Below are 20,749 nucleotides of genomic sequence, written 5' to 3'. Positions count from 1 at the left end.
CATGCGCTCAAAAATACTAAATGATATTAAATTTCGTACAATTTGGATTTGGGCGAACGGATAGAGGTGTGATACTAATTTGAAGCATTGTGGCGTTTTTTTATTGGGATAGCGTTTGCAATTTTGTTTTTTCAAAATAGTCTGGCTTAATCCCATTGTTGTTGTTTTAATATTTTAAAACAACTATTTTATTAGTGGAAAAGATTTGGCATTTTTCGCCAAGGGGTAAGGCAGGGAATACTATAGTTTCGATCCACGCCACTGGATCTCATCAGTTCCCTTGTTTCTTGTTTGTGGATATTCTCCACCGAAGTTATTTTTCAATAACTTCTTCAACAAGAAACTTTTTATACCCAAACATCAATCGTCAGCTCGAAGTATAAAGGTAAGCAAAGAAAAAAGTTCAATGGTGTGATACTAAAATGTGGAATAAAGACTACCGTTGGTTGATTGAGATATGGAGATAGTTTTTGGAAATTCGAACTTTGTGTACGAAAAGCACCAAATGCTACGAAAATACCATAAGTATACGGAAAATACTAAAAGGTACCAAATTTCGTATAAGGTATAGGCACAGAAGTTGAATAAAGGTGTGAAGAAGGCAGTTGGTAAAGATGTTGATGTGCTTTTGGAAAGAAGTGTATAAAAAATACTAAATGCTACTGAATTTGATATTCGGTATAAGGATAGAAGTGGAATTCCGAAATTTGGTGTGTAGGTTTGAGATATGGAGTTATTTTTGAACAAATTGTACAACATCAACAAAACAAGTATTTGAGTTTCTGAACTATTAAGAAATTTCAAATCATGCTTAATCTTGCATAGAAATTTGGCACGGATATCTGGTTAGTCTATACAAAAGATAGAGTGTACAGTTTATTCATTTATTTATTTTTTTAGTTGATAAGTCAAAATTTAAGAGCATTTAAATTGTTCTTAAATGATTTATTATTTTAATATTGTATGTATGTGCAATACAATTTCAGGCATAGTTCTACATCAAATGAAAATAACATAGCAATTTTGTATTACTAGGAGACCGTGTGCTATTCTAATGTAAGGTATATTTATGAAATATGTGATAAGTTATTGCTCCAGAATCAATGTCAGACTTATCATAAACCTTCGAAAATAATGACAACAAAAAGTGCTACCGAAATGTTCTTTAGCGTTAACCAAGAAATCATTAACAAATGTCCAATTGAATTAATGTTTAACCGTCGACATACATACATAGATACATACGCTGTGTATATCATGGGCCTTCATATACATACATACATTTATGAGAGAACACATCACAAATACTCAGAAAACACATAGATTAAATTCATTCATAACCTTTCTCATATGTCAGGGCGGTGTGAAGTAGAACTTGTCTTGCTTGTGCCAGCAAGTTGTGTTTTGGTTTTGCTTTAAACCCCTAATGTGTGTCACACGGAAATTTTTTGTAAATATTCTTAAGCTACAATTACTGACCATGTGTACTTCTTAATTGGTCTATCTCAGTCAGACACGTTAAGTAATTCACTAAAACAACTGCCAATAATTACAACACGTTAGCAATTTCATGACAAGGTTCCTCTTTGACGAACTGAGTTTTATTTGGAGATTAATTCCCTTGGTCTCGTCTCACAGTGACATTGATAGTTTCATTACGAATCGCATAAGGGAAGGGCTAATAAAACCACCGAGGAAAGATTGATATCAATGAATATTTGTCAAAAGCGAACGAGTGAAAAAGGTCAGTCAGTGCAAAAAGAATGCTAATAATATGTGAACTAATTCTACTCCGGGTTCCATGACCAATATCTACACATAACATATCAATCATTTTATAATAGAGGTAAACAAGCATTTATGTATGTATGCTCATGCAAATATTAGCAGGTTAATGAACTAATAAAGAATTTGGTGGCATTTTTGCTAAGAACACAATATTAAAAAATCGTTTTACTTTTGTAATGTTTTATTAATAAGCAATAAAATAAATGTTGACATGTTTTACGTACAGAGAACGACCATATTTTTAATATTTATTGAAATATTGGGCCGGTTTTTGATACTAATTCATTAATCGTCAGTTGTGTATGTCCCAACAAATCTTTCACCTGACTTAATTACATTAATATACGTGGCCCATCAAATGCTTTTAAATCAGAACCTGATATTTTAACATTTGGGACTGCATTTCGGTCAAAATCAAACACAAAACAGAGAACCAAGGTTTACTTAGTAATTGCACCATGCACAAAAAATTACATTTTACTACAAAACAAGGACAATGATCCAAATTCCAAGGCCTGTCAGTTCTTTTTTATAATGTACTGTATAAATGTCCTAAAGTAATATGTAGAATCAATTGCGAAATTCACAGAATGTAATGAAAGAAATCTATGACACCTTATATGGAAGCAGTTCAAAATATATTAAAGATGCGGACTCATGTCTCTTCTGAAATCTTTTCCCCGCATATCTTTCTCTCTCTATGTGAAAGGAACGGGGACAAGTAAAGGACAGGCACGTTTGGTCTGGTCCTTTGCTTTCAAAACTGGCAAAAGTAGTTTAAGTTATGAACTGCTCTCATATCAACTGTATTCTTGTTAAAGAAGAATACAGTTGAAGATCCCTGATTAATGGTAACAGATATTGACACGTGTTGTTGTTATCAATTGTGGAAGCGGCATCATCATTGAACCACATAATTTACATAACCCTGAACAATGTTAACGAATATCGATTTAAACGGGTTTTAATAACCGCCAATGCATTTTTCGAGTAAATTTTTTGGTTTCGAAACAAAAAAACTGTCGTTGACCTCAAAGTTTGACGCAAATAATGAAGGCTGATAAAGCGCAACAAAATATTTTGCTATTATCTTCTGGGCTCTGTTACGGAAATTACACTTTTTATGATACTCAATGGAATTCCAGTTGGATTCCAGAATTCGAATGATAAATAAGATATTATAATTTAATTAGAACTGAATAAAAGTGAACCAAAAATTAAAACATTTTATTCAATATTAGATTTGTGTTGGTACATGATAAATGTTACGAAGAAATTTCCTGTGTAATGTTTAATAAAGTTTAAACTTTTTTCAAAAATTGCGCAAAAAGACAACATTCCGTAACATTTTGTAATAATAATTACAAAATATCTAGTAGGCGGACACACTTTATATTTGATACAAACTTCTTAGAATTCTAATCAATCAGATAAAAACGATTAAAACAATAAAATATAAGGTATTGACCTACAAATACTTGGACTTTCAATCTACTCTTTCAATCTTTCCACCTTCTTTTGACTATTGCAAAGCCGCCGATTTTTTCGAATACTTCCCTCTTCATTGACCTGCTTTTATAAACACATATACTATGTACGCAAGTCTATTATCTGTCTTTGGACAAGGAATATTGATGAGAACCAGCGTCCGATCCAAAGGTCCACCAATTGTATTATCATACACACAAACATACTGACACACGGATATGTACGTACATAACCATAAGGGGGATTTTCTTGACTGACATTCAAATAGAAGTAGAAACAAGGCAAAGCTTTTCGTTAAATATTCAAAAGAACGTTTAACTGCACTCGTATTCGTTTATCTCTGCCTAAGTGCATGTATTTGTGAGTGAGCCTATTGACTGTGAGTACCTTGAGTTCGACTAAAGCTTAAGTTTGGTTTTAGCTTGGCTCACCTCGGTATTCGAAGTCATTGCTGTATTGACCGAATGAAGGAATGAATGACAAGCGCTGTCAGCGAAAGCGCTGTCGCTTCACTGTTTGGCTTAGTCACTACTACTTGGATAAGTACATTTTATTTACTGTCTGCCTCTGCCGGCTTGTTTGTCGGTTAGGCTATGATTATCGTTATGATCGATATTTTCAAAGCTGACAGAGCGTTGTACTAGTGGTGTCTTTATTCTACAATCTGAGCTTAACTTCGTACACCCCTTTACTTGTGTATATGTGGGCTACTGTGTTGGTGTTGTATTTCGCTGATTGCGTCTTGAATGTTGTTCAAAAACTTATATTATCTTATGCAGGTTGAGAAGTTTAGGAGTCAGTTGAGCATAAAAATTCATACGGTTCGGTTTGGCAAAAAACACCACCTCCAACAAGACGTGAAGACAACCATTATTATTACCAAAAAAAAATGAAAACTATACTTTAAAAAATAAAATAAAGAAAAACAAGAACGGAACCGTGGAACCACCAAATCAAACATTACAAAACAACCAGTCGACAAAAGTGGATTACAAGATTCAGTTCGGGAACATTTCGCAATACGACAAACATTCTGCATTGGCGAATAAAGCAAGAGCAAACAAAACAAAGTGATAATGTGCTCATAGCATACGTTACAGTTTGAAAATTGTTACAACTTCCTAACTAACGAAACGGTGGCAAGAGAATCTGTGAACAGTGCTATTTCAACATTCGAAAAACCAAAACAACAAACAACTTCTTAGAAAGAAACTAAAAACAATCACAGTCCATCAAAATGAATAGAAACATTACATCGGGGTTTGATATGGCCGCTGAGATTGCTCACATCGCAATCGAGGAGTTCAAATCACATTATGTGACAAAGAACTTTACTGGATTAATACAAAGATATTACTACTTAGTGGAAGAGGATTATGGCGGTATGTATATTTAAATACACAATTTCGGAATCAACACAGGGCTGGCTTGCAACGAGACAGTATTGATTTGAGAAAATTGCATTAATTTCAGGAAATTATGTAAAAATATTCCTATGTTTCCGCTTCAGTTTTTTTTTACTAAACAATTTGTTGACTGTTCTTCCGAACAGTACACAGGAAAGATTTGTCGGCTAGAAATGCTGCATGTGTATGTATGGATGAAAACATTTATGTGGGATTTTCCAATTCAAACTCGTTTTACGTTCTCATACATGCTCAACAGCTAAATTGTTGTGTATCATTGAAGAATTGCATTATCTTCGTAAGACATGATGTCCGAGAATATAGTACTTAATAAAATAACTACACATATGTATATGTATGTATGTATGGGTGTCTATGCAGGAATTACAGTATCACTTGAGGACATGGACGAAAACACTACATTACTGACATATAAAAAAAGTATCACAAACAACTTAGATTTATTTATTTTTTTATACGAAAAGAGATTTACATGTAACTGCTTACAGGGTATTACATCGCTCTGGGAATTGCAATAATACACTACTAAGTGTTTTAAAATACGCATTACACTCTTACACTTACTCAAAGCCATATTGGATGCAAAAAACAGAATAAAGGCCTCGACACATAAGCGGCTAGCCTTCTTGCTTAAGGCATTTCTGGTAAAAGACTATAATGCAATGATCAGCCTAGTTCGAATGGTTCGGCCGATCTCTATTCTTCTATCGGAATCGCCTTAAGCTGTTTCAGTTATTTATGGTTTTGGTGTTTTGATTAATGATATTCACACATTTGCTAATTTAGAGACATTTTTTAACGTTTTGGAATTAATTTGACCATGGGAACCCATTTTTAGATCAAAGTGGACGTTTTTTACTTTTCCAAGATTCATGGTGAAATGGTTTTTAATGTCATACATATAGGGACACTGGGTTGAAAAAATAGTACTTAAGCGGGAACACATGATTATTTTTGACTGTCAGTGTTACTCAAATAATCGGTTGCTTGCCAGTGTGCCCATTCATTGTTGACAGTCATCAGGCAACCACAAAATTGTTTGATGTTGCTGGACAGTTTGACAGTAATCGATATTTCCGAAAAATCGACACTCAAAACTGATCGTGTGTACTCTGCTTTACTACGACCCAATATATCGATTATATTGCAAATATTTATATTTTGTTTGACGATGTTTTTGCTTATTCTTTGTATTTCAGCATTTCTATAGGGTCGAATGATCGAATTTGCCCGTTTTTCTCAAACAAATAATTGAAATGGTTAGGTGTAAAATGTCTATTTACAATCTGCACATACTTATCAGATAATGTATTATAGGAAATATTCATTAACCGACTTTGTTTTTTTTTTGCCGGTTCTGGACGATAAGAACACAAAAACTTGTAGAACTTTTGAAATTTGTGAAGAAAAAAGTGGTATAAAATTCGAACATATAAGATTCTTGGAAGTTACTGAACAGGAACATAAAGGTTTCTTTAAAATCGATGGGAAAGTGTCGATGTTTTTTTTAACTTGATTTTGCCTGGCCTGGAATGTAACACGACAATCAGGGTGCAAATATTGCTCGATGTTCACAAAATTTTGTAGGATTCGTTTTGTTTAGTCACAATAATGAACTGGTAAATGTTATTCATCGATTGGACAGTAATTGTGACCTGTATAAAGGAAGAAATTGTCAAAACTTGAAAAATAGTAAATTCTTGCAGGTTCTAAAACAGAGCAATAGTGTCTGGTTACATTTCGTAACTACGTAAAATTTTTACTTTTTTTTTGTCATTACTACCACTATGTGGGGAGGGTATTAACCCAAAAGTGTGTAACACATCGAAATAATGGTCGTAGACCTACAGTATCGGCCAAAACCCCCCCACCCCCCCAAAACATTTATTACCTGATAATTTTTTTATGAAAACTGAATTATAAATTTATTTTTTTTTTTCTTTGTATTTATTTATATCTTTATAATTGGAAAATACAAAAATAAGGAATTCAGAATTTAATAAACAAAAGTTAAAACTCAAAAAAACATTTTAAGTCGCAAATATAAGCGGACAAAACTAAAGCAGCCCCCAATTTGAGGTACAACAAAAACTATTGAAATCAATATTTCGTTGCGTATCCTCTGTTCTGGATGACACAGTCACATCTTTTAGGCATAAAGGATACTAAATTATTAATTATTGCAGGCGAAGTAATCGTTTTTCGGAAAATTTAGCTTAAATCCTCAAAATACTGAAAATCGGAAGTTACCGTTATATGGGGGCTATACCCAAACGTGGACCCAGGTCCACGATTTTTGGTGGATATGTTTTGTGACCACTAGGAACCCTAAGTACCAAATCACAGCTAATTTAGTAGGAAAATGTGGTTTAAATATCCAAAATACCGAAGATCGGAAGGTACCGCTATAAGGGGGCTATACCAAAACATTAGCCGTTGTTCATATGCTTCTAATTCACTTGGTGTATTCGAAAGATGTAACCTGCTAATCAAGAAGGCCAGCAAAGCTTTTAATCAGTACCAAGTACATTAGGCCAGTTCGATAACTTCGCAAGTAAAAAGTATTTGCAAATTCTGCAAGTACTTGCAACTACTTCCCATTTCTCTTTTACAGAACAAGTTTGTTATCGAACAGCATTTTGTAAAAAAATTTACAAATTTGTGCAAATTTTTGGGTTATCGAAGAGACCTATTGTCGGCAGTGGTCAAATGTAAAACATATAGTAAAAGGCGTAAAGTTATACCAATATTTAGTAGTTGGACTTGTTGGATCTTTCACCACTAAATTACTACAGATTGTATCGATGTTATTGATCCAGTTCTTGGAGTGTTTTATAGGACATAGATTTGAAGTAATCGATGTACATTTATGAAAATACCTCGATTTCGAGAGTACTGTAATTATTTTTTTTTGAGTTAGGCCTAAGTCATCATAACTTTAGTATTTCCCTAAAAAATGTTTACCGTAAAAAGCTTATGCACAGGGGTAGTGGTGTAGGGTATCACATAGTCGGTCCCATCCCGACTATAGCCTTTGCTCACTTGTTTTCATTTGTAAAAAGCTAGTTTACTAAACATTGCATTCGTTCAGTTTATCCAATACCTAATCAATAACAATGTACTACTTGCAAAAGAATCAGTTTTGTTGTGTAGTATAGTAAACAGGTACAGCCTATATGCATTTACGTCTTTGCGACACTAACGTAATTTAATTATTTAACAGTAAGCTGTAAACAAATAACTTATTACAGCATTCAATTAAAAGTATGTCTGTCTGTATAATTGGCAATGAATAGTTAAATGAAGGTAAATCCCTCCCTGCAATATGTACGGTATGATTGCCGTAATTGTTTTCCAATTATACATTTGTTGACCACGGTGGTCATTAAAATAAACGGAACCCTGGTAAATGGTAAGGGAATTCCATTCGCTGTTATCAGGGGGTAAATTGATTAAGATCACTCGTAACAGTCCCCTAGACTAACTATCAATGTGATCAAGTGTCAATAATAAGTGCTAATAATGGATATTAACTAATAATTACCATTCTGAGTGCAGCTTTGAGTTGTAAACTTTGTAATGGAAACTTTTTCTAGTTTTCATTCGTGTAAACAATGACGATAAAATCGGAATAATCAATTCTGTGGATATTATTGGACTTTTGTTGGTATAATCTACATACATACGTGTATGTGTCCAGCGGATTTATGACGATTCTAGAAAATGTTGGCTATAACCTGCATTTTTTAAAAATTGATGTCTGAGGAAAAAACTGTTATCTAATACTGTCAAATATGTCGGAGTCACTGATTACTCGGTGTGGCAATCGTATAACTTTTTCTAAGGATGTTAGTAATAGGAGCGTTGGTCTCCTTTTTTTTATTGAACTGCCTTTTGTTTGTTGATCTACATCACGGCCCACCTATAAAGTCATCCATTAAGACCAGCTGATAACGAAATTTTCAGTCAAAATATTATTCAAAAAAAGTTCAAAGAACAAAAAACCAAATTGTTATTCATAAAAACGTTTCAAAGCCGATATGACAAAGATGAATTATCGTAAAAAAATAATGAGGTACGAAGTATGGAATTTAACTAATGTGATGTCACAATAATATTACAGGGAATTGTTCTGGAATAGATCCATAAATCCTATACTTCATAACAAAAATTATTATTTTTAATTTTCACACATTATATAGTTTTTTTATTATCTGCGCTCACCTTTTTTCCAACAAACTGATAATTATTGTCACAAGAAAAATAGCTAATGTATTCCCGGACAAAGAATAAATTTTTGTTGTTTGATCACTTATGAAATTATGCAAAATTACTTACATGACATTTCATTACTCATCTCAGAACGCTAAATGGACAGTGAAAACGCCAATTGTGGGTGTTCTCACTAGAAAGAAGGGCGGTTGGATTCTTGCCGTGAGCCTCGAAAATATTTCAGTAATGGAAATATTTTCCTTAAGATTCACGAAAATGCAATTTTTAAGAATTTTGGAATAAGAACAGTAATGGTTCTTCTTTATTGAATTCAGTGAAACAGGACGACTTCTTACCAAGGACAACAGTACTGGTTGATGCTTAGTTAACAAGTGTTTTATTAGAAGAAAATTAAAAATGAAAAGTTAAGGACAACAATTCAGGGTACTCTCATTGCGTAGTGATGTAGAAAATTAAACACAATTACAAAATGCTTAGAATCCAAGCTTTGTCTTTGTGAAGTTATAAATCGCTAGGCGACCTACAATCTAGCCACAACATGAATATCAAACTTCTAAGCGAACCCTAATTATTATTTAAATTGATCCGAAAAAACCTTGCCAATGTCAATGGCTACAATATGTTCTTTAGATTTGCTTCTATTTGGCATAGAGTGGGTTTTCAGGCAATTATGACTGTCATTAAAACATTTTTAAAGAGAGATATAAAGCAAATAATTTTTAATTACATTTTACTATGTGCGCCACTCAGTGCGGCAAAATCCGACAGCCCCAGTAGCAGGTAGCAGCTCATTACGTGGCTCATATTCATATTGCCGGTACGCATTAGGCAATTAAGCGGATGAACGAATACCTACATAGTTAAAAATCGTTTATGGAGTTTTTATTGTTCGCCATTGTTTAAATGTTGTTTGCTTTTGTTTCGCCTTCTTAAAATAGACATTGTTTAGGGAACTAAATTAATTGTGGCTATGTTGTTGTTTGTGTTTATAGAAAATATAGAAGTTGACACTAAACACTGAGCCCTATGTGACACGAGTAATTATTATCAAAAGGCCAAGACTTAAATTGAAAGCCACAAAACAAGAACAAACCGAATAGAAAAGCATTTTTTAAAAATAATTAGTTGAGTAAAGATGAAATACTGATACTGCTCTCGCAAGAACAATTAATGTGATTCAGTAACACAGATTCAATGACGATATTCAAAACATCCCGTTTAGAGTGTGCGTCTGTTCATTCACAATAAAATCAGCAAATAGTAATTAAAACAGATATTGCTTAAAAAAATTAATAATAACTGGAAAAGATGGGAGGTAACATCAAATTCCAATTCAAATTCAAATTCTTTTGCGTAAATAAAACCCCTAACATGATTGAAACACCATCATTGTATTTTAGTCGACTGTATTTATTGCTTGTTATTAGCATTAAAATTAGAGAAAAAACATATATAATTTCAATAATATCTAAAGAAAGTCAATTTATTAAGCTATATACAATTCACAAAGGCGCATTTAATAATTTTATTCCGGTTCCTTCACATTTTCGACATTAAATTATTAAATTAAAATAAGAAGAAGAGCAAACGGGCATGTCGTTATATTGGATTTTGATCAAGGCATTTTTTGTTAAAAAAAAAAAAGTAATATCAGGTTGGCTGGGCTGTACCAGAAAACCTGAAATGCAGACATTCAATATTTGCAATAAATTTACCATTCACATTTTAAGTGAATGTTTTTTTTTTTTTTTTATTTTGCATTGAAACACAGGCAACACAGGCTTAATAAGAGATGTATTTCTTGTTTTTATTTTTCATTGTCAAGTCTCTAATTGCTGGGTCTTTCTTTCTCTTTCGCCCATGAAACGAGAACCTACATTACGAAACAGTCCTAAATAAAAACCAACTTGAATCCAAAAAATGATGACGCAATTATAGCAAAATGATATGTTTATTTAAAAATTTATAAAAACAAGGCAATCTTTACAAATGTATAGAAGAAAACTAGTAAAAAATGAGAACTAGTAAAATTTAAAAATAAAGTTGATTCTTGCAGCTTAGTTATAGTTAATTATTAATAACATTTTCATTAGTTTCATTGTCGGTCGTGTGGAGAATCATGTGTCCAAGAGCGACCTAAATTTATTGTCCGAACAAATTTTTTTTTCCGAATCATGTGCTCATTTCTAGAGTTGGGTAGTCTAGTTCATAGTTCACTGTGCTAGTTCCAAAACGTATGAGTAACGTCATAAAATCTAATGTGTTATATTACGTATACGACTTCTGTTCATACAAATGATGTGGGCCATTGGAACTGCCTAGCGAACTAGACAGTTCATTTGACACAGCTCTATTCATTTCAATAATTACCTCTTTCAAGAACAACGTATGACTCAATAATTTGTTCATCCCCTTTTTTACAGATCCCAGATCAAATCGTTTCCCAATGATGTCTAACCCGCTTTACACATTCGGCGTTGTTGGCATTTATTTGTCGTGGGTGCTGGTCATAGGTCCGTATTTCATGCGTGATCGAAAACCATTCCAGCTTAAAAGAACCATGGTTATTTACAATGCATTCCAAGTTGCCATCAGTGCATACATGTTCTATGAGGTAGGTGGCACATTTAAAACCTAGCGTGACCAATTGTTGCAAAAGTTTGCTTTGTATAATTTTTATATTTTCTTTCTTCCAGCATCTAGTGGCAGGATGGCTCAATTACAATCTAAAATGTCAACCTGTGGACTATTCAGATAGCCCGATGTCAAAACGGGTAAGTGATCAAAAATAATAAAAGTCTGAATAAAAAATGTAGGCGAGAACATCTAATTTGTTAATTGTTTCCGTGAAAACCAGCCTAGACAGAATTGTCCCCTAAGAATTTTTCACTTCTATAAACAATTCTAATTGTGCAATAGTTTAATAACTTCTAGTTAATGTTTTGTTTGTAATTTTGCCTTGGTTGTATAAAAAATAGCGTATATTGACGTAGTATTTACCTGTTTCAATGAGGAATAATCAATTAAGTAACAATACTATTAAGTGATTTATTCGCAAATGGGTAAATTGTAAGCAAAGGTAGTGTTTTATCAATACTGACTATTGACCCCTATAGTACACACTTTTTCCAAAGAAACTATATAACCATCAGATTGTTTAATAGTTAAGTATTGTTTTTACGGAATAAAACAGAAATTCATTATCTGTGCCAAATAGACCTCATGTTCTTCGCACACGCTACTAGCATAGGAATAACACACGTCTATTATTTCTTTTTTCATTTTGTGAGAGAAAAAAATCTGACAAAATATTAATCAAAAATCTTGTGTGAACAACTGTTAATATCTTACTTCTGTAAAAACATCAAAATAATAAAATGCATTTTCAAAAAAGAACTCTTAGTCGTCATTCCTTACAAATCTCCTTCTCTTGCCTTTCTTGTCCTAAATGATTCAGTGTTCTGCACAAGGAGTCCATAAGAAAGGATAAAATAATAAAATACACACATATTTTAAATTTGAACATCGTACACAATGCGAATTTGTCAAGTCACGTAGTAAGCCATTCTGATTTCTTATCTTTCTCTCGAAATTTTAATTTAAACAAAATCTATATATATAAAAATGGTGTAAAAAATGTATAGTAATTCATAAAATGAGAACGGCTAGGCCGATTTCTGTAAAATTTTTTGTCAGTTATTCGTATTTTCGAGGAGAAGGTCTTTACGGAAGAAAATTTTGGAAAATCTCTCTGGAAAAGTCGGAAAATTGGAAAAATCGAGAATTGAGTTTTTGTATGAAATTTTATTCCTTAATAGCGAGACGAAGTTCGCCGGGTCCGCTAGTAATAATTAAAACATATTTCAATTCAACAAAAATTTTACATGTACAATCTTGTAGTCTAAATTCAACCTATAATATATGTTTGTTTTATTATTTTTTGGGAGTTTCTCGCTACAAAAACTTTTGACATCAAGAAAACACTAATGTCTGAATTTGTCTTATGTGTGTGTGAGAGAAATGCATTTTGCCACCCATGAGCCACTTGTTAAAAAATAAGTATCTTAAAATACATACTCATAGATACTCGGGTATGTTTTGCAAGATCGTTTTGGTCACTCGGTAACATTTATGGAATACTTTCTTACTTGTTGCGCATCAAGTGGTTTTAATTAACAGTTGTCACTCATTCCCGAAACAAAAACACGAGTGGCTCAAGCAATTGCGATGGTCATGAGTATACCTAAGCTATAGCTCAAGGTTATTTTGCATTTTTTTATTCACTACAAAATTTTGTAATGAGCTCAATCTCTTTTTCGTTAATATAACACACAATTTAAATATGATGCGCCACTCATCTACGGCCGAGAGTGCAATTGTGAGTTTTGTATAAAAGTCAAAATACGACTGACACTCATTTCACTCTCTAATACTCAAGTAACGCCCGTAAAATCATCAATTTTTTTGTTGTGTGGTAAAAAATGCTCGAGACCAAAAACACTTGTGTGCAGCTAAGTGGCTTGCGTTTGCCTGTGGTTTATTGAAAATCTCTAGTGTGTGTAACCCAGTGCCGAACATACGGTTACTGCTGGTTACGAAGTTTTTCGGCAATTCACACAAGACCCGAACGCAAAGAAAGAGCGTACGAAATAGAGCAGCAATCGGCACAAAATTTAGCAAACACTGTTGTCATTGTGTGAGTGCATGGGTTTTAAATGAGTTTAATTGTGTGAGTGGAGAGAGAAGCTCTCTTTGCTTGCTCGCGAGTATAGGGATTCGGATTGCTGAAATAGAGCAACTGTTTTGATTTGTTATTGTACCTGGCGTATATACAAACTTACTAACACACTGTCATGAATTGTCAATGTTTTGATTATATTCACATTTTTGGCTACCTCTTCTTGTGCGGCACTGGCATAACCCTATTAAACGAACCTTGCGTTATTGTTATGTGCAAAAAAAAACTATTTGGTGGCGGCATAATAAAGTAAAATGTACTGGACGACTCTGTGAAAATAAATTGCTTTATCTGATTTTGTTTATGTTGTTCTTTATTTCCTCACCGTATACCTAGTGCATGTGAAATCGAAAGATTTAAGACACAAACATGCTAACCCACTAATACAGAATACATATAGAAATAATAAAACATGTCCGCCCCTCTGACAGCGGTACTTCCGCTCATCAGTCATACAAAGCCTTCGCCTGCCAGCCAGCCACACTTCTAGCAAAACTGCACTCGCTCCGTTTTCCAATTGGCTAAAATGTGTTTACTTCGTTCGTAGAATGTTTTGTGTTTTATTTGTTTTTCTTTTAAGCACAATTTTCGTACTGAAGGTCGTTGTTGCTGTTGCATAACTAGCCAATTGATAGTTGGTTTAACCAATTTTAGCTATTGAACTAACTAACCACAAAGGCATTCATGGGTGTGAGCGTGTGTGAGTTTAGTGTACATGGACATGTGCTTGCTACACATCTGCATGCTTGGAAGACTTCTCGTACCACTAACAAATAAAATTGACATTTTTAAGGCTGGTCAGTATGTATGTTTGGTCAAGATATTCTTAAAGTCACCACAAAGTGACTTTCAGAATTTTGTGGCGACGTTATTTGATCGAAACAACGTTTTATAGGCTGGTATTACTAATATTCCCAAAATTTCCGCACATTTTTTTATGCTATGGGAACACTAATGACCTATTCATTGAAAAAAAAAACGTAACAACAACGAGATTTGGAAACAATTTGCTCGTAATTGTTGATGAATATCTTAATGTGGAAACAAACACTCTGGCAACAAGTTCGGTTTAATTATTTTTTTCTTTTTTTTAAGTAAATATTAAAATCGATTATCGGCCATAACATACATATCTACATATTTGTTGTTTTTCCATTCCCTTTTCAGATGCTGAACCTTTGCTATGTTTATTACCTATCAAAGTTGACCGAATTCGCCGATACAGTGTTCTTTGTGCTACGCAAAAAATCGTCACAAATCACCTGGTTGCACGTGTATCACCATTCCGTAACTCCACTGGAAACATGGGTCTTAGTCAAATTTGTTGCCGGTAAGTATCGTTCCACTAAAATTTGAGGACAAATTAATTTCATTAGCTTATGAGTGCCTCCATATTTATTTTCTTTTAGGTGGTAATGCCACATTCCCCAATCTTCTCAACAACTTTGTACACATTTGCATGTACTTCTACTATATGATGTCTGCAATGGGTCCAAACTACGCCAAATATCTCTGGTGGAAGAAGTACATGACAGAATTACAAATTGTAAGTATAGTACAATTAACAAGACCTAGAACAATACTGTCAGTATTATGTAATTCACTATTCTGAAAAGCATTCAAAGTCCTACCTACCAGTAATGTCACGAAAAAAAAAACCAAAACAAAACCTCTTAAAATTTAACATTTGTGCAATTCGCATAGAATTGTTTTTTTTTTCAAAATTCGTTTCTTTCCCAAAACTTGACTTACATTCCAATCCAAAACAACTTTGTGGACAGATTTTCCGGTTTTTTTTGCGATGTATTCTTTGTTCAGAAGACGAAGAAGAGGAAAACAACAACATACAAAAATAACAATTACCAATGAGTCGTACCAATATTTTATAAACTATGTACACTGCAGTCAACAAACACGAAAGCTTTCAACATAAAAAAGTTGAAAACAAAATAATATCCTCTCCACATAATGGTGTAGGGTACAACCATTACAGGTAACTCTCCATACATGAGACAGAGACGCTAAACACAAAATCACCACCATATGGATAAATGCAGAAATGGGGTCACTGACTTTTCCCCGGAAAGTTACTATCACATGTCAACTGATACCCTCTGGAATTGACAACCTGGTTGGTTGTTTGGTTACTTACTCACATTTATCAGCTAAGTTTAAATATTATCCTAGCTCCGTTCATTACTGATTTACACACCAAGTGTCACGATTATTGGAATGAGAATTTATTGCAAAATATTAGTATTTGCATTTATACATATTTTAAATCGTGTTAATTTGTTGGCGTTGAATATTCATTCAATAGTACATATGTATGTATGTACATACATATCCACAGAACTAATACACAAAACGTTTCCATTGCAGTCTGTTTTATAAAACTTGAAATTGAAATCTATTAAGAAATAATACCAAAGTAGCGAATTTGCAATTCTCCACCTCTCCTTCATTCCCACAGCTTTATCTTTGCCACATAGTAGCTGCAAATGTATGTGTATGTATGCAGGTAGATACGAGTATGAGCTAACAATTGTTCACAAAAAAAAGTAAAAAATAAAACCACGTTCTTTACATCGCTGATATTAAACTTTAACCAATTCCGCTCGTTCGATTAAATAAATTTGAAGCTCTCGTGCCACATGAGTGCTGCCGCAAAAATAATGCAGTTGGAACAGCTATCATTCAGCCGCCAGCATAGCAAAATCAGTGTGCCAAAGCCAACGTCTTGACAAACAAACCGAGATACACATAGATGCAAACCATTCAAAATGCAGCGGACACCGACTGATATCAACCCTCTTAGTTTGAAGTTTTGAAAAAAAGTACAATGAATTTTGTATTAAAACAAGAGTCATCTTTACAAATCCCATCTTGCTGGTACATTTTAAACAGCCATAGTCCTCCATTCGCCATAGTTGCAGTGTTTTGTTAAATGAAACAATCGACTTTAAAATAAATGTGAGCTTACTTAGCAGCCCCTGTTGCATTGCTATAGCATGTGCATATGCATGTATGTATGTGTGTCGACTGCAATAACATCACCTCTGTAGCGGCAACAAGAAGCAGAAATAACGACAGAGCGGCAGTGGAAACTTGTTGCACTGCTTAGTTGTTGACCAATGAATTACTTTGTAGGTCACTCGCAAGTGAGCAAACAGCTACAATGTGCGTGTATGTCACAAACGAACATTACCGTGCACGACAGGCAGGCACGACTTGTGTATTGCATCGATCACGCCAAAAGGAACTAAGACTCAGATTATGGATTATCTTAGAACCGAAGAACATGAAAACGGGCCGATGTTTTCAGACTGCCAAGACGAAGTGATTGGCAAATATGGTTCGTAGAACGAATTTCTAGTTTAAACTTCAATATATGTACGTAAAAACATCCATATACAAATGATGGATACTTTGCGATCGAAAGCTGGGCATCAAAACTAATTTATGCAATATAACTAATGAATGGAAATATTTCCTATAACGAGTTGGTCGGCATATATGACGCTTCAACATTCCCATTGGAGGGGTCGTCCATTCGTTGATGAGCAGAATTCCCACAATTTAACTTAACCCAAACATTTGACACGCTACCTTTCAAAATACAAAACCTCTCATATGCGTCATTTGAACCTGATAAAAATTCCCATTCTCAGAAAACAGGTTATCATTGCATTAAAACGGTAATTCCGCAGTTGTTTCTGGATTTGTCGTTCGGATACGTTTAGGGCATATTTAGAAACGTTTTACATATGTATGTAGTATATGGTTTCAGTTGAGCCTCACCTTGAATCAACTAGGAAATGAACTTAGACAAAATCTGAGAAAAGGGAGATATTGAACCAGAACAATATTAAATTATTTCATTGACATACAAACTAACGTGCAATAAATACAAAGGTGTTCTATTAAAAAGGTCGATCACCATTTAATATACATATATCAAATATCATCACCTTCTAACTGCATTCAAAACCTGCCACCAATACAAGGCAACATTAAAAATGCTAATGTAAATGACATATCCAAGGCGAATTTACGTTCTTTTTTATTCAAGCTTCGCAAAGAATATTTTATTGTTTTTTCTAAGGCCTGTTTTCGCCTTCTGGATTAAATTTGAAATTTATTAATTTATATACATTAGGGATATAACTTTTTGCACTTTTTTGCAAATATCAAAAATACCACCACATAGCCGTGTAGAGCATGAAAAACTATTATGAAATACGGTGTCAAATTTTCTCTACCGCGAAAAAAGTTTCCGCACCAAATGCATTGAAGTTCTGTAATGAAATTTTTAATTTTATCTGTCATAACAACATATTTGCTTTTCATTAAAATTTTTATTTTTTTGTAATCTAATTTAAAATCATTATCAAAGCGTTCTGGACCAATTTGTTCTCAAATCGCGCCATTTCGGACCATATTAGGATTTTTTGACACGATTGCAATTTTTGGTTTTTCTTTATAAACTCGTGAATTTTACGTTTATATTTTTTTAACCTATCGGACAAGAGAATATGGGGTCATTTGCAACGAATTCGCGAAAGTTACAGGCTGTTTTTGTTGACTTTGCCTGTGAGAATTGTATTTTTTTTTTCTATTAATATTTATTCAAACAAAGCAAATTTAAAATTTTAAGGAGAAAAAATATCAAAAGGGTTTTAGTAATCACAGTCGGTGGGGAAACTTTTTTCCCCGAATCGATCTTAGAAACGCGTTTTCATTATTAGGACAAAATTCCCCACATGGTACTGGTGTTGTAATTTTGTAAAAAACAAATACGATTCTCACAAGCAAAGTCAACAAACACAGCCTGCAACTTTCGCGAATTCGTTGCAAATGACCCCATATTCCCTGGTCCGATAGGTGAAAAAAATAGAAACATAAAATTCACGAGTTTATAAAGAAAAACCAAAAATTGCAATAGTGTCAAAAAATCCTAATATGGTCCGAAATGGCGCGATTTGAGAACAAATTGGTCCAGAATGCTTTGATAATGATTTTAAATTAGATTACAAAAAAATAAAAATTTTAATGAAAAGCAAATATGTTGTTATGACAGATAAAATTAAAAAATGCATTACAGAACTTCAATGCATTTGGTGCGGAAACTTTTTTCGCGGTAGAGAAAATTTGACACCGTATTTCATAATAGTTTTTCATGCTCTACACGGCTATGTGGTGGTATTTTTTGTGGTTATAGCCCTAATATACATATGTACATATTTGTTTGACTTTTTCCTAGATATTAAACAAAAAGTATTTTGTATTTTTTTCTTTTGCAGGCTCAATTTATTCTTTGCATCATTCATACCATCCGCGCCCTCTTCAGCCAACAGTGCCAATTCTCGAAATTTATTTCAAGCTTGCTGCTTCTCAACTCGACAATTTTCTTCTGTCTGTTCATGAACTTCTACATTCAGGCATACAAAAAGGGAAAGACCTCCAAGGCTCTTGCAGCAGCTAATCGGGACGCCACCTGCGCCAATGAATCTCTACAAAAACCAAAGTCGTTGGAAATGAACAACAACCATAACAGCCAGGATGTATTGCCATCGTTAAGTCAAAAGAAGGTCAACTAAGGTGACATCAGCCTGGATATAAACTCAACCGTTAACTATTTTTTAGCTTTTGAACGTCAACAACGAGCGGACAAAATGTTGGTCCACGTAGATTATTGCCGCTGTTCCGCCAAACAGTTTCTCAATTTAGTTTATTTAATGTATATATGTATGTATATGTAAGACCGATTTTTATAGCATAGTAGTGAGTGAGACTTGAAGTCATGACATTTCTTATGAACTCGATTCGAGTCGAGTCCATATCATCACTATTGTCAATTAGATAAAAAACGATAAACGGTTACCCTGCGATCCACATGTATGTTAACACTTGTGGACAACACAGGGAATTGTGCTTTGGAATGGATTTAACAGGCAACATATAAATATGTATGTATGTCGATCGTTATGGACCCGCTTGCCAGTCATCAATCATCCCCATCTATGTTTATCGTTTAATTCTTCTTTTTTTATTTGTAACATTATCGATGTAAATATGTACGTGTATATGTATGTAGGATATTATGTAGTATTATGTATATAAGGGATGGTCGTGTATATACGATTTTTAGTGACCTATAGCCTTTGGAACCAGGTCATGTTCAAGTTTTCCATCCATTAAAGGTTCCGTTGAACGGCGCCATATTAAAATTGAAATCTTGCTGTGCAGTGCGTTCCATAATAAATATGGGACAAGGCATCGCAGGTGACAATCTTTTATGGGATGCACAAGTACTACCCTGTGTTTAAAGTAAACTAGTCTTTAATTATGAAATATACAAATTAATGTTAATGATAAAACAGAAAATATTTTCTACTCATCTTCTATAGTTTTCATGACGACTTTAGTATAATAAATACATATGTTGGTGTACAATTTAGTTAATAATGTTTTTACTGTTAAATAAACTCCTTTTTAAGGAAAACAAATTTAATAAGCAACATAAAAATATGTTTATTATTTTCCCTTCTTTATAAGTTTATCGATTAATAAATGTCGAACTTAATTAATTAAAATCTGATGCACCGACGTAGCCAGGGGGAGAAACACGATGATGAATCCGAGGTTCACCCCTTCAGAATTCGCGAACTGTTGACATATTCTATATAATATGACTGAATTTCTTTAAAATGAAGAGTTTTAGGTGGTCTCACAATATAGACCTTTAAAAATAATTAACGTGGACGCTGTCAATGTAGAAAAGACGGATAAAATGGGTTGAAGCCAACAAGTTTTTTTATTCTCCTTTCCGATTTCTGGCTTAACTTTACATTTCATGGACCTATGTCCAAAGAAAGAATCAATGAATACTCCATGAGCAACATGATATTAGTGTATGATTTTTCGATATGTCCACTGACATTTGATGCTGACATTTTGAAGCCAGAATTTCAGGGGTTTAATAATAAATTGGACGTGCAACAATATAATATTCAAAACTGATAATAGGATTACTTAACTCGTCATTTTACGTCGTTTAATGTATGTACACACA

At 33.6% G+C, this 20,749-nt stretch overlaps 1 protein-coding gene across 1 annotated transcript; it reads left to right on the top strand.

The window, feature by feature from the left end:
- Positions 1 to 3,896: 3,896 nt before the first annotated feature.
- LOC141390242 (very long chain fatty acid elongase 7-like) lies at positions 3,897 to 20,203 on the top strand. Its single transcript, XM_073963047.1, has 6 exons — positions 3,897 to 4,658; positions 11,360 to 11,550; positions 11,633 to 11,710; positions 14,842 to 15,004; positions 15,084 to 15,220; positions 18,978 to 20,203. Exons 1-6 carry the CDS (start codon positions 4,514 to 4,516, stop codon positions 19,272 to 19,274), a joined length of 1,011 nt encoding a protein of 336 aa, XP_073819148.1. The 5' UTR covers positions 3,897 to 4,513; the 3' UTR covers positions 19,275 to 20,203.
- Positions 20,204 to 20,749: the final 546 nt, after the last annotated feature.

This window comes from Musca autumnalis, unplaced genomic scaffold, assembly GCF_047663935.1.
Source record: "Musca autumnalis isolate F117 unplaced genomic scaffold, ASM4766393v1 scaffold_1, whole genome shotgun sequence".
Classification (NCBI taxonomy): Eukaryota; Metazoa; Arthropoda; class Insecta; order Diptera; family Muscidae; genus Musca; species Musca autumnalis.
This window is presented reverse-complemented; position numbering and strand designations above follow the sequence as displayed.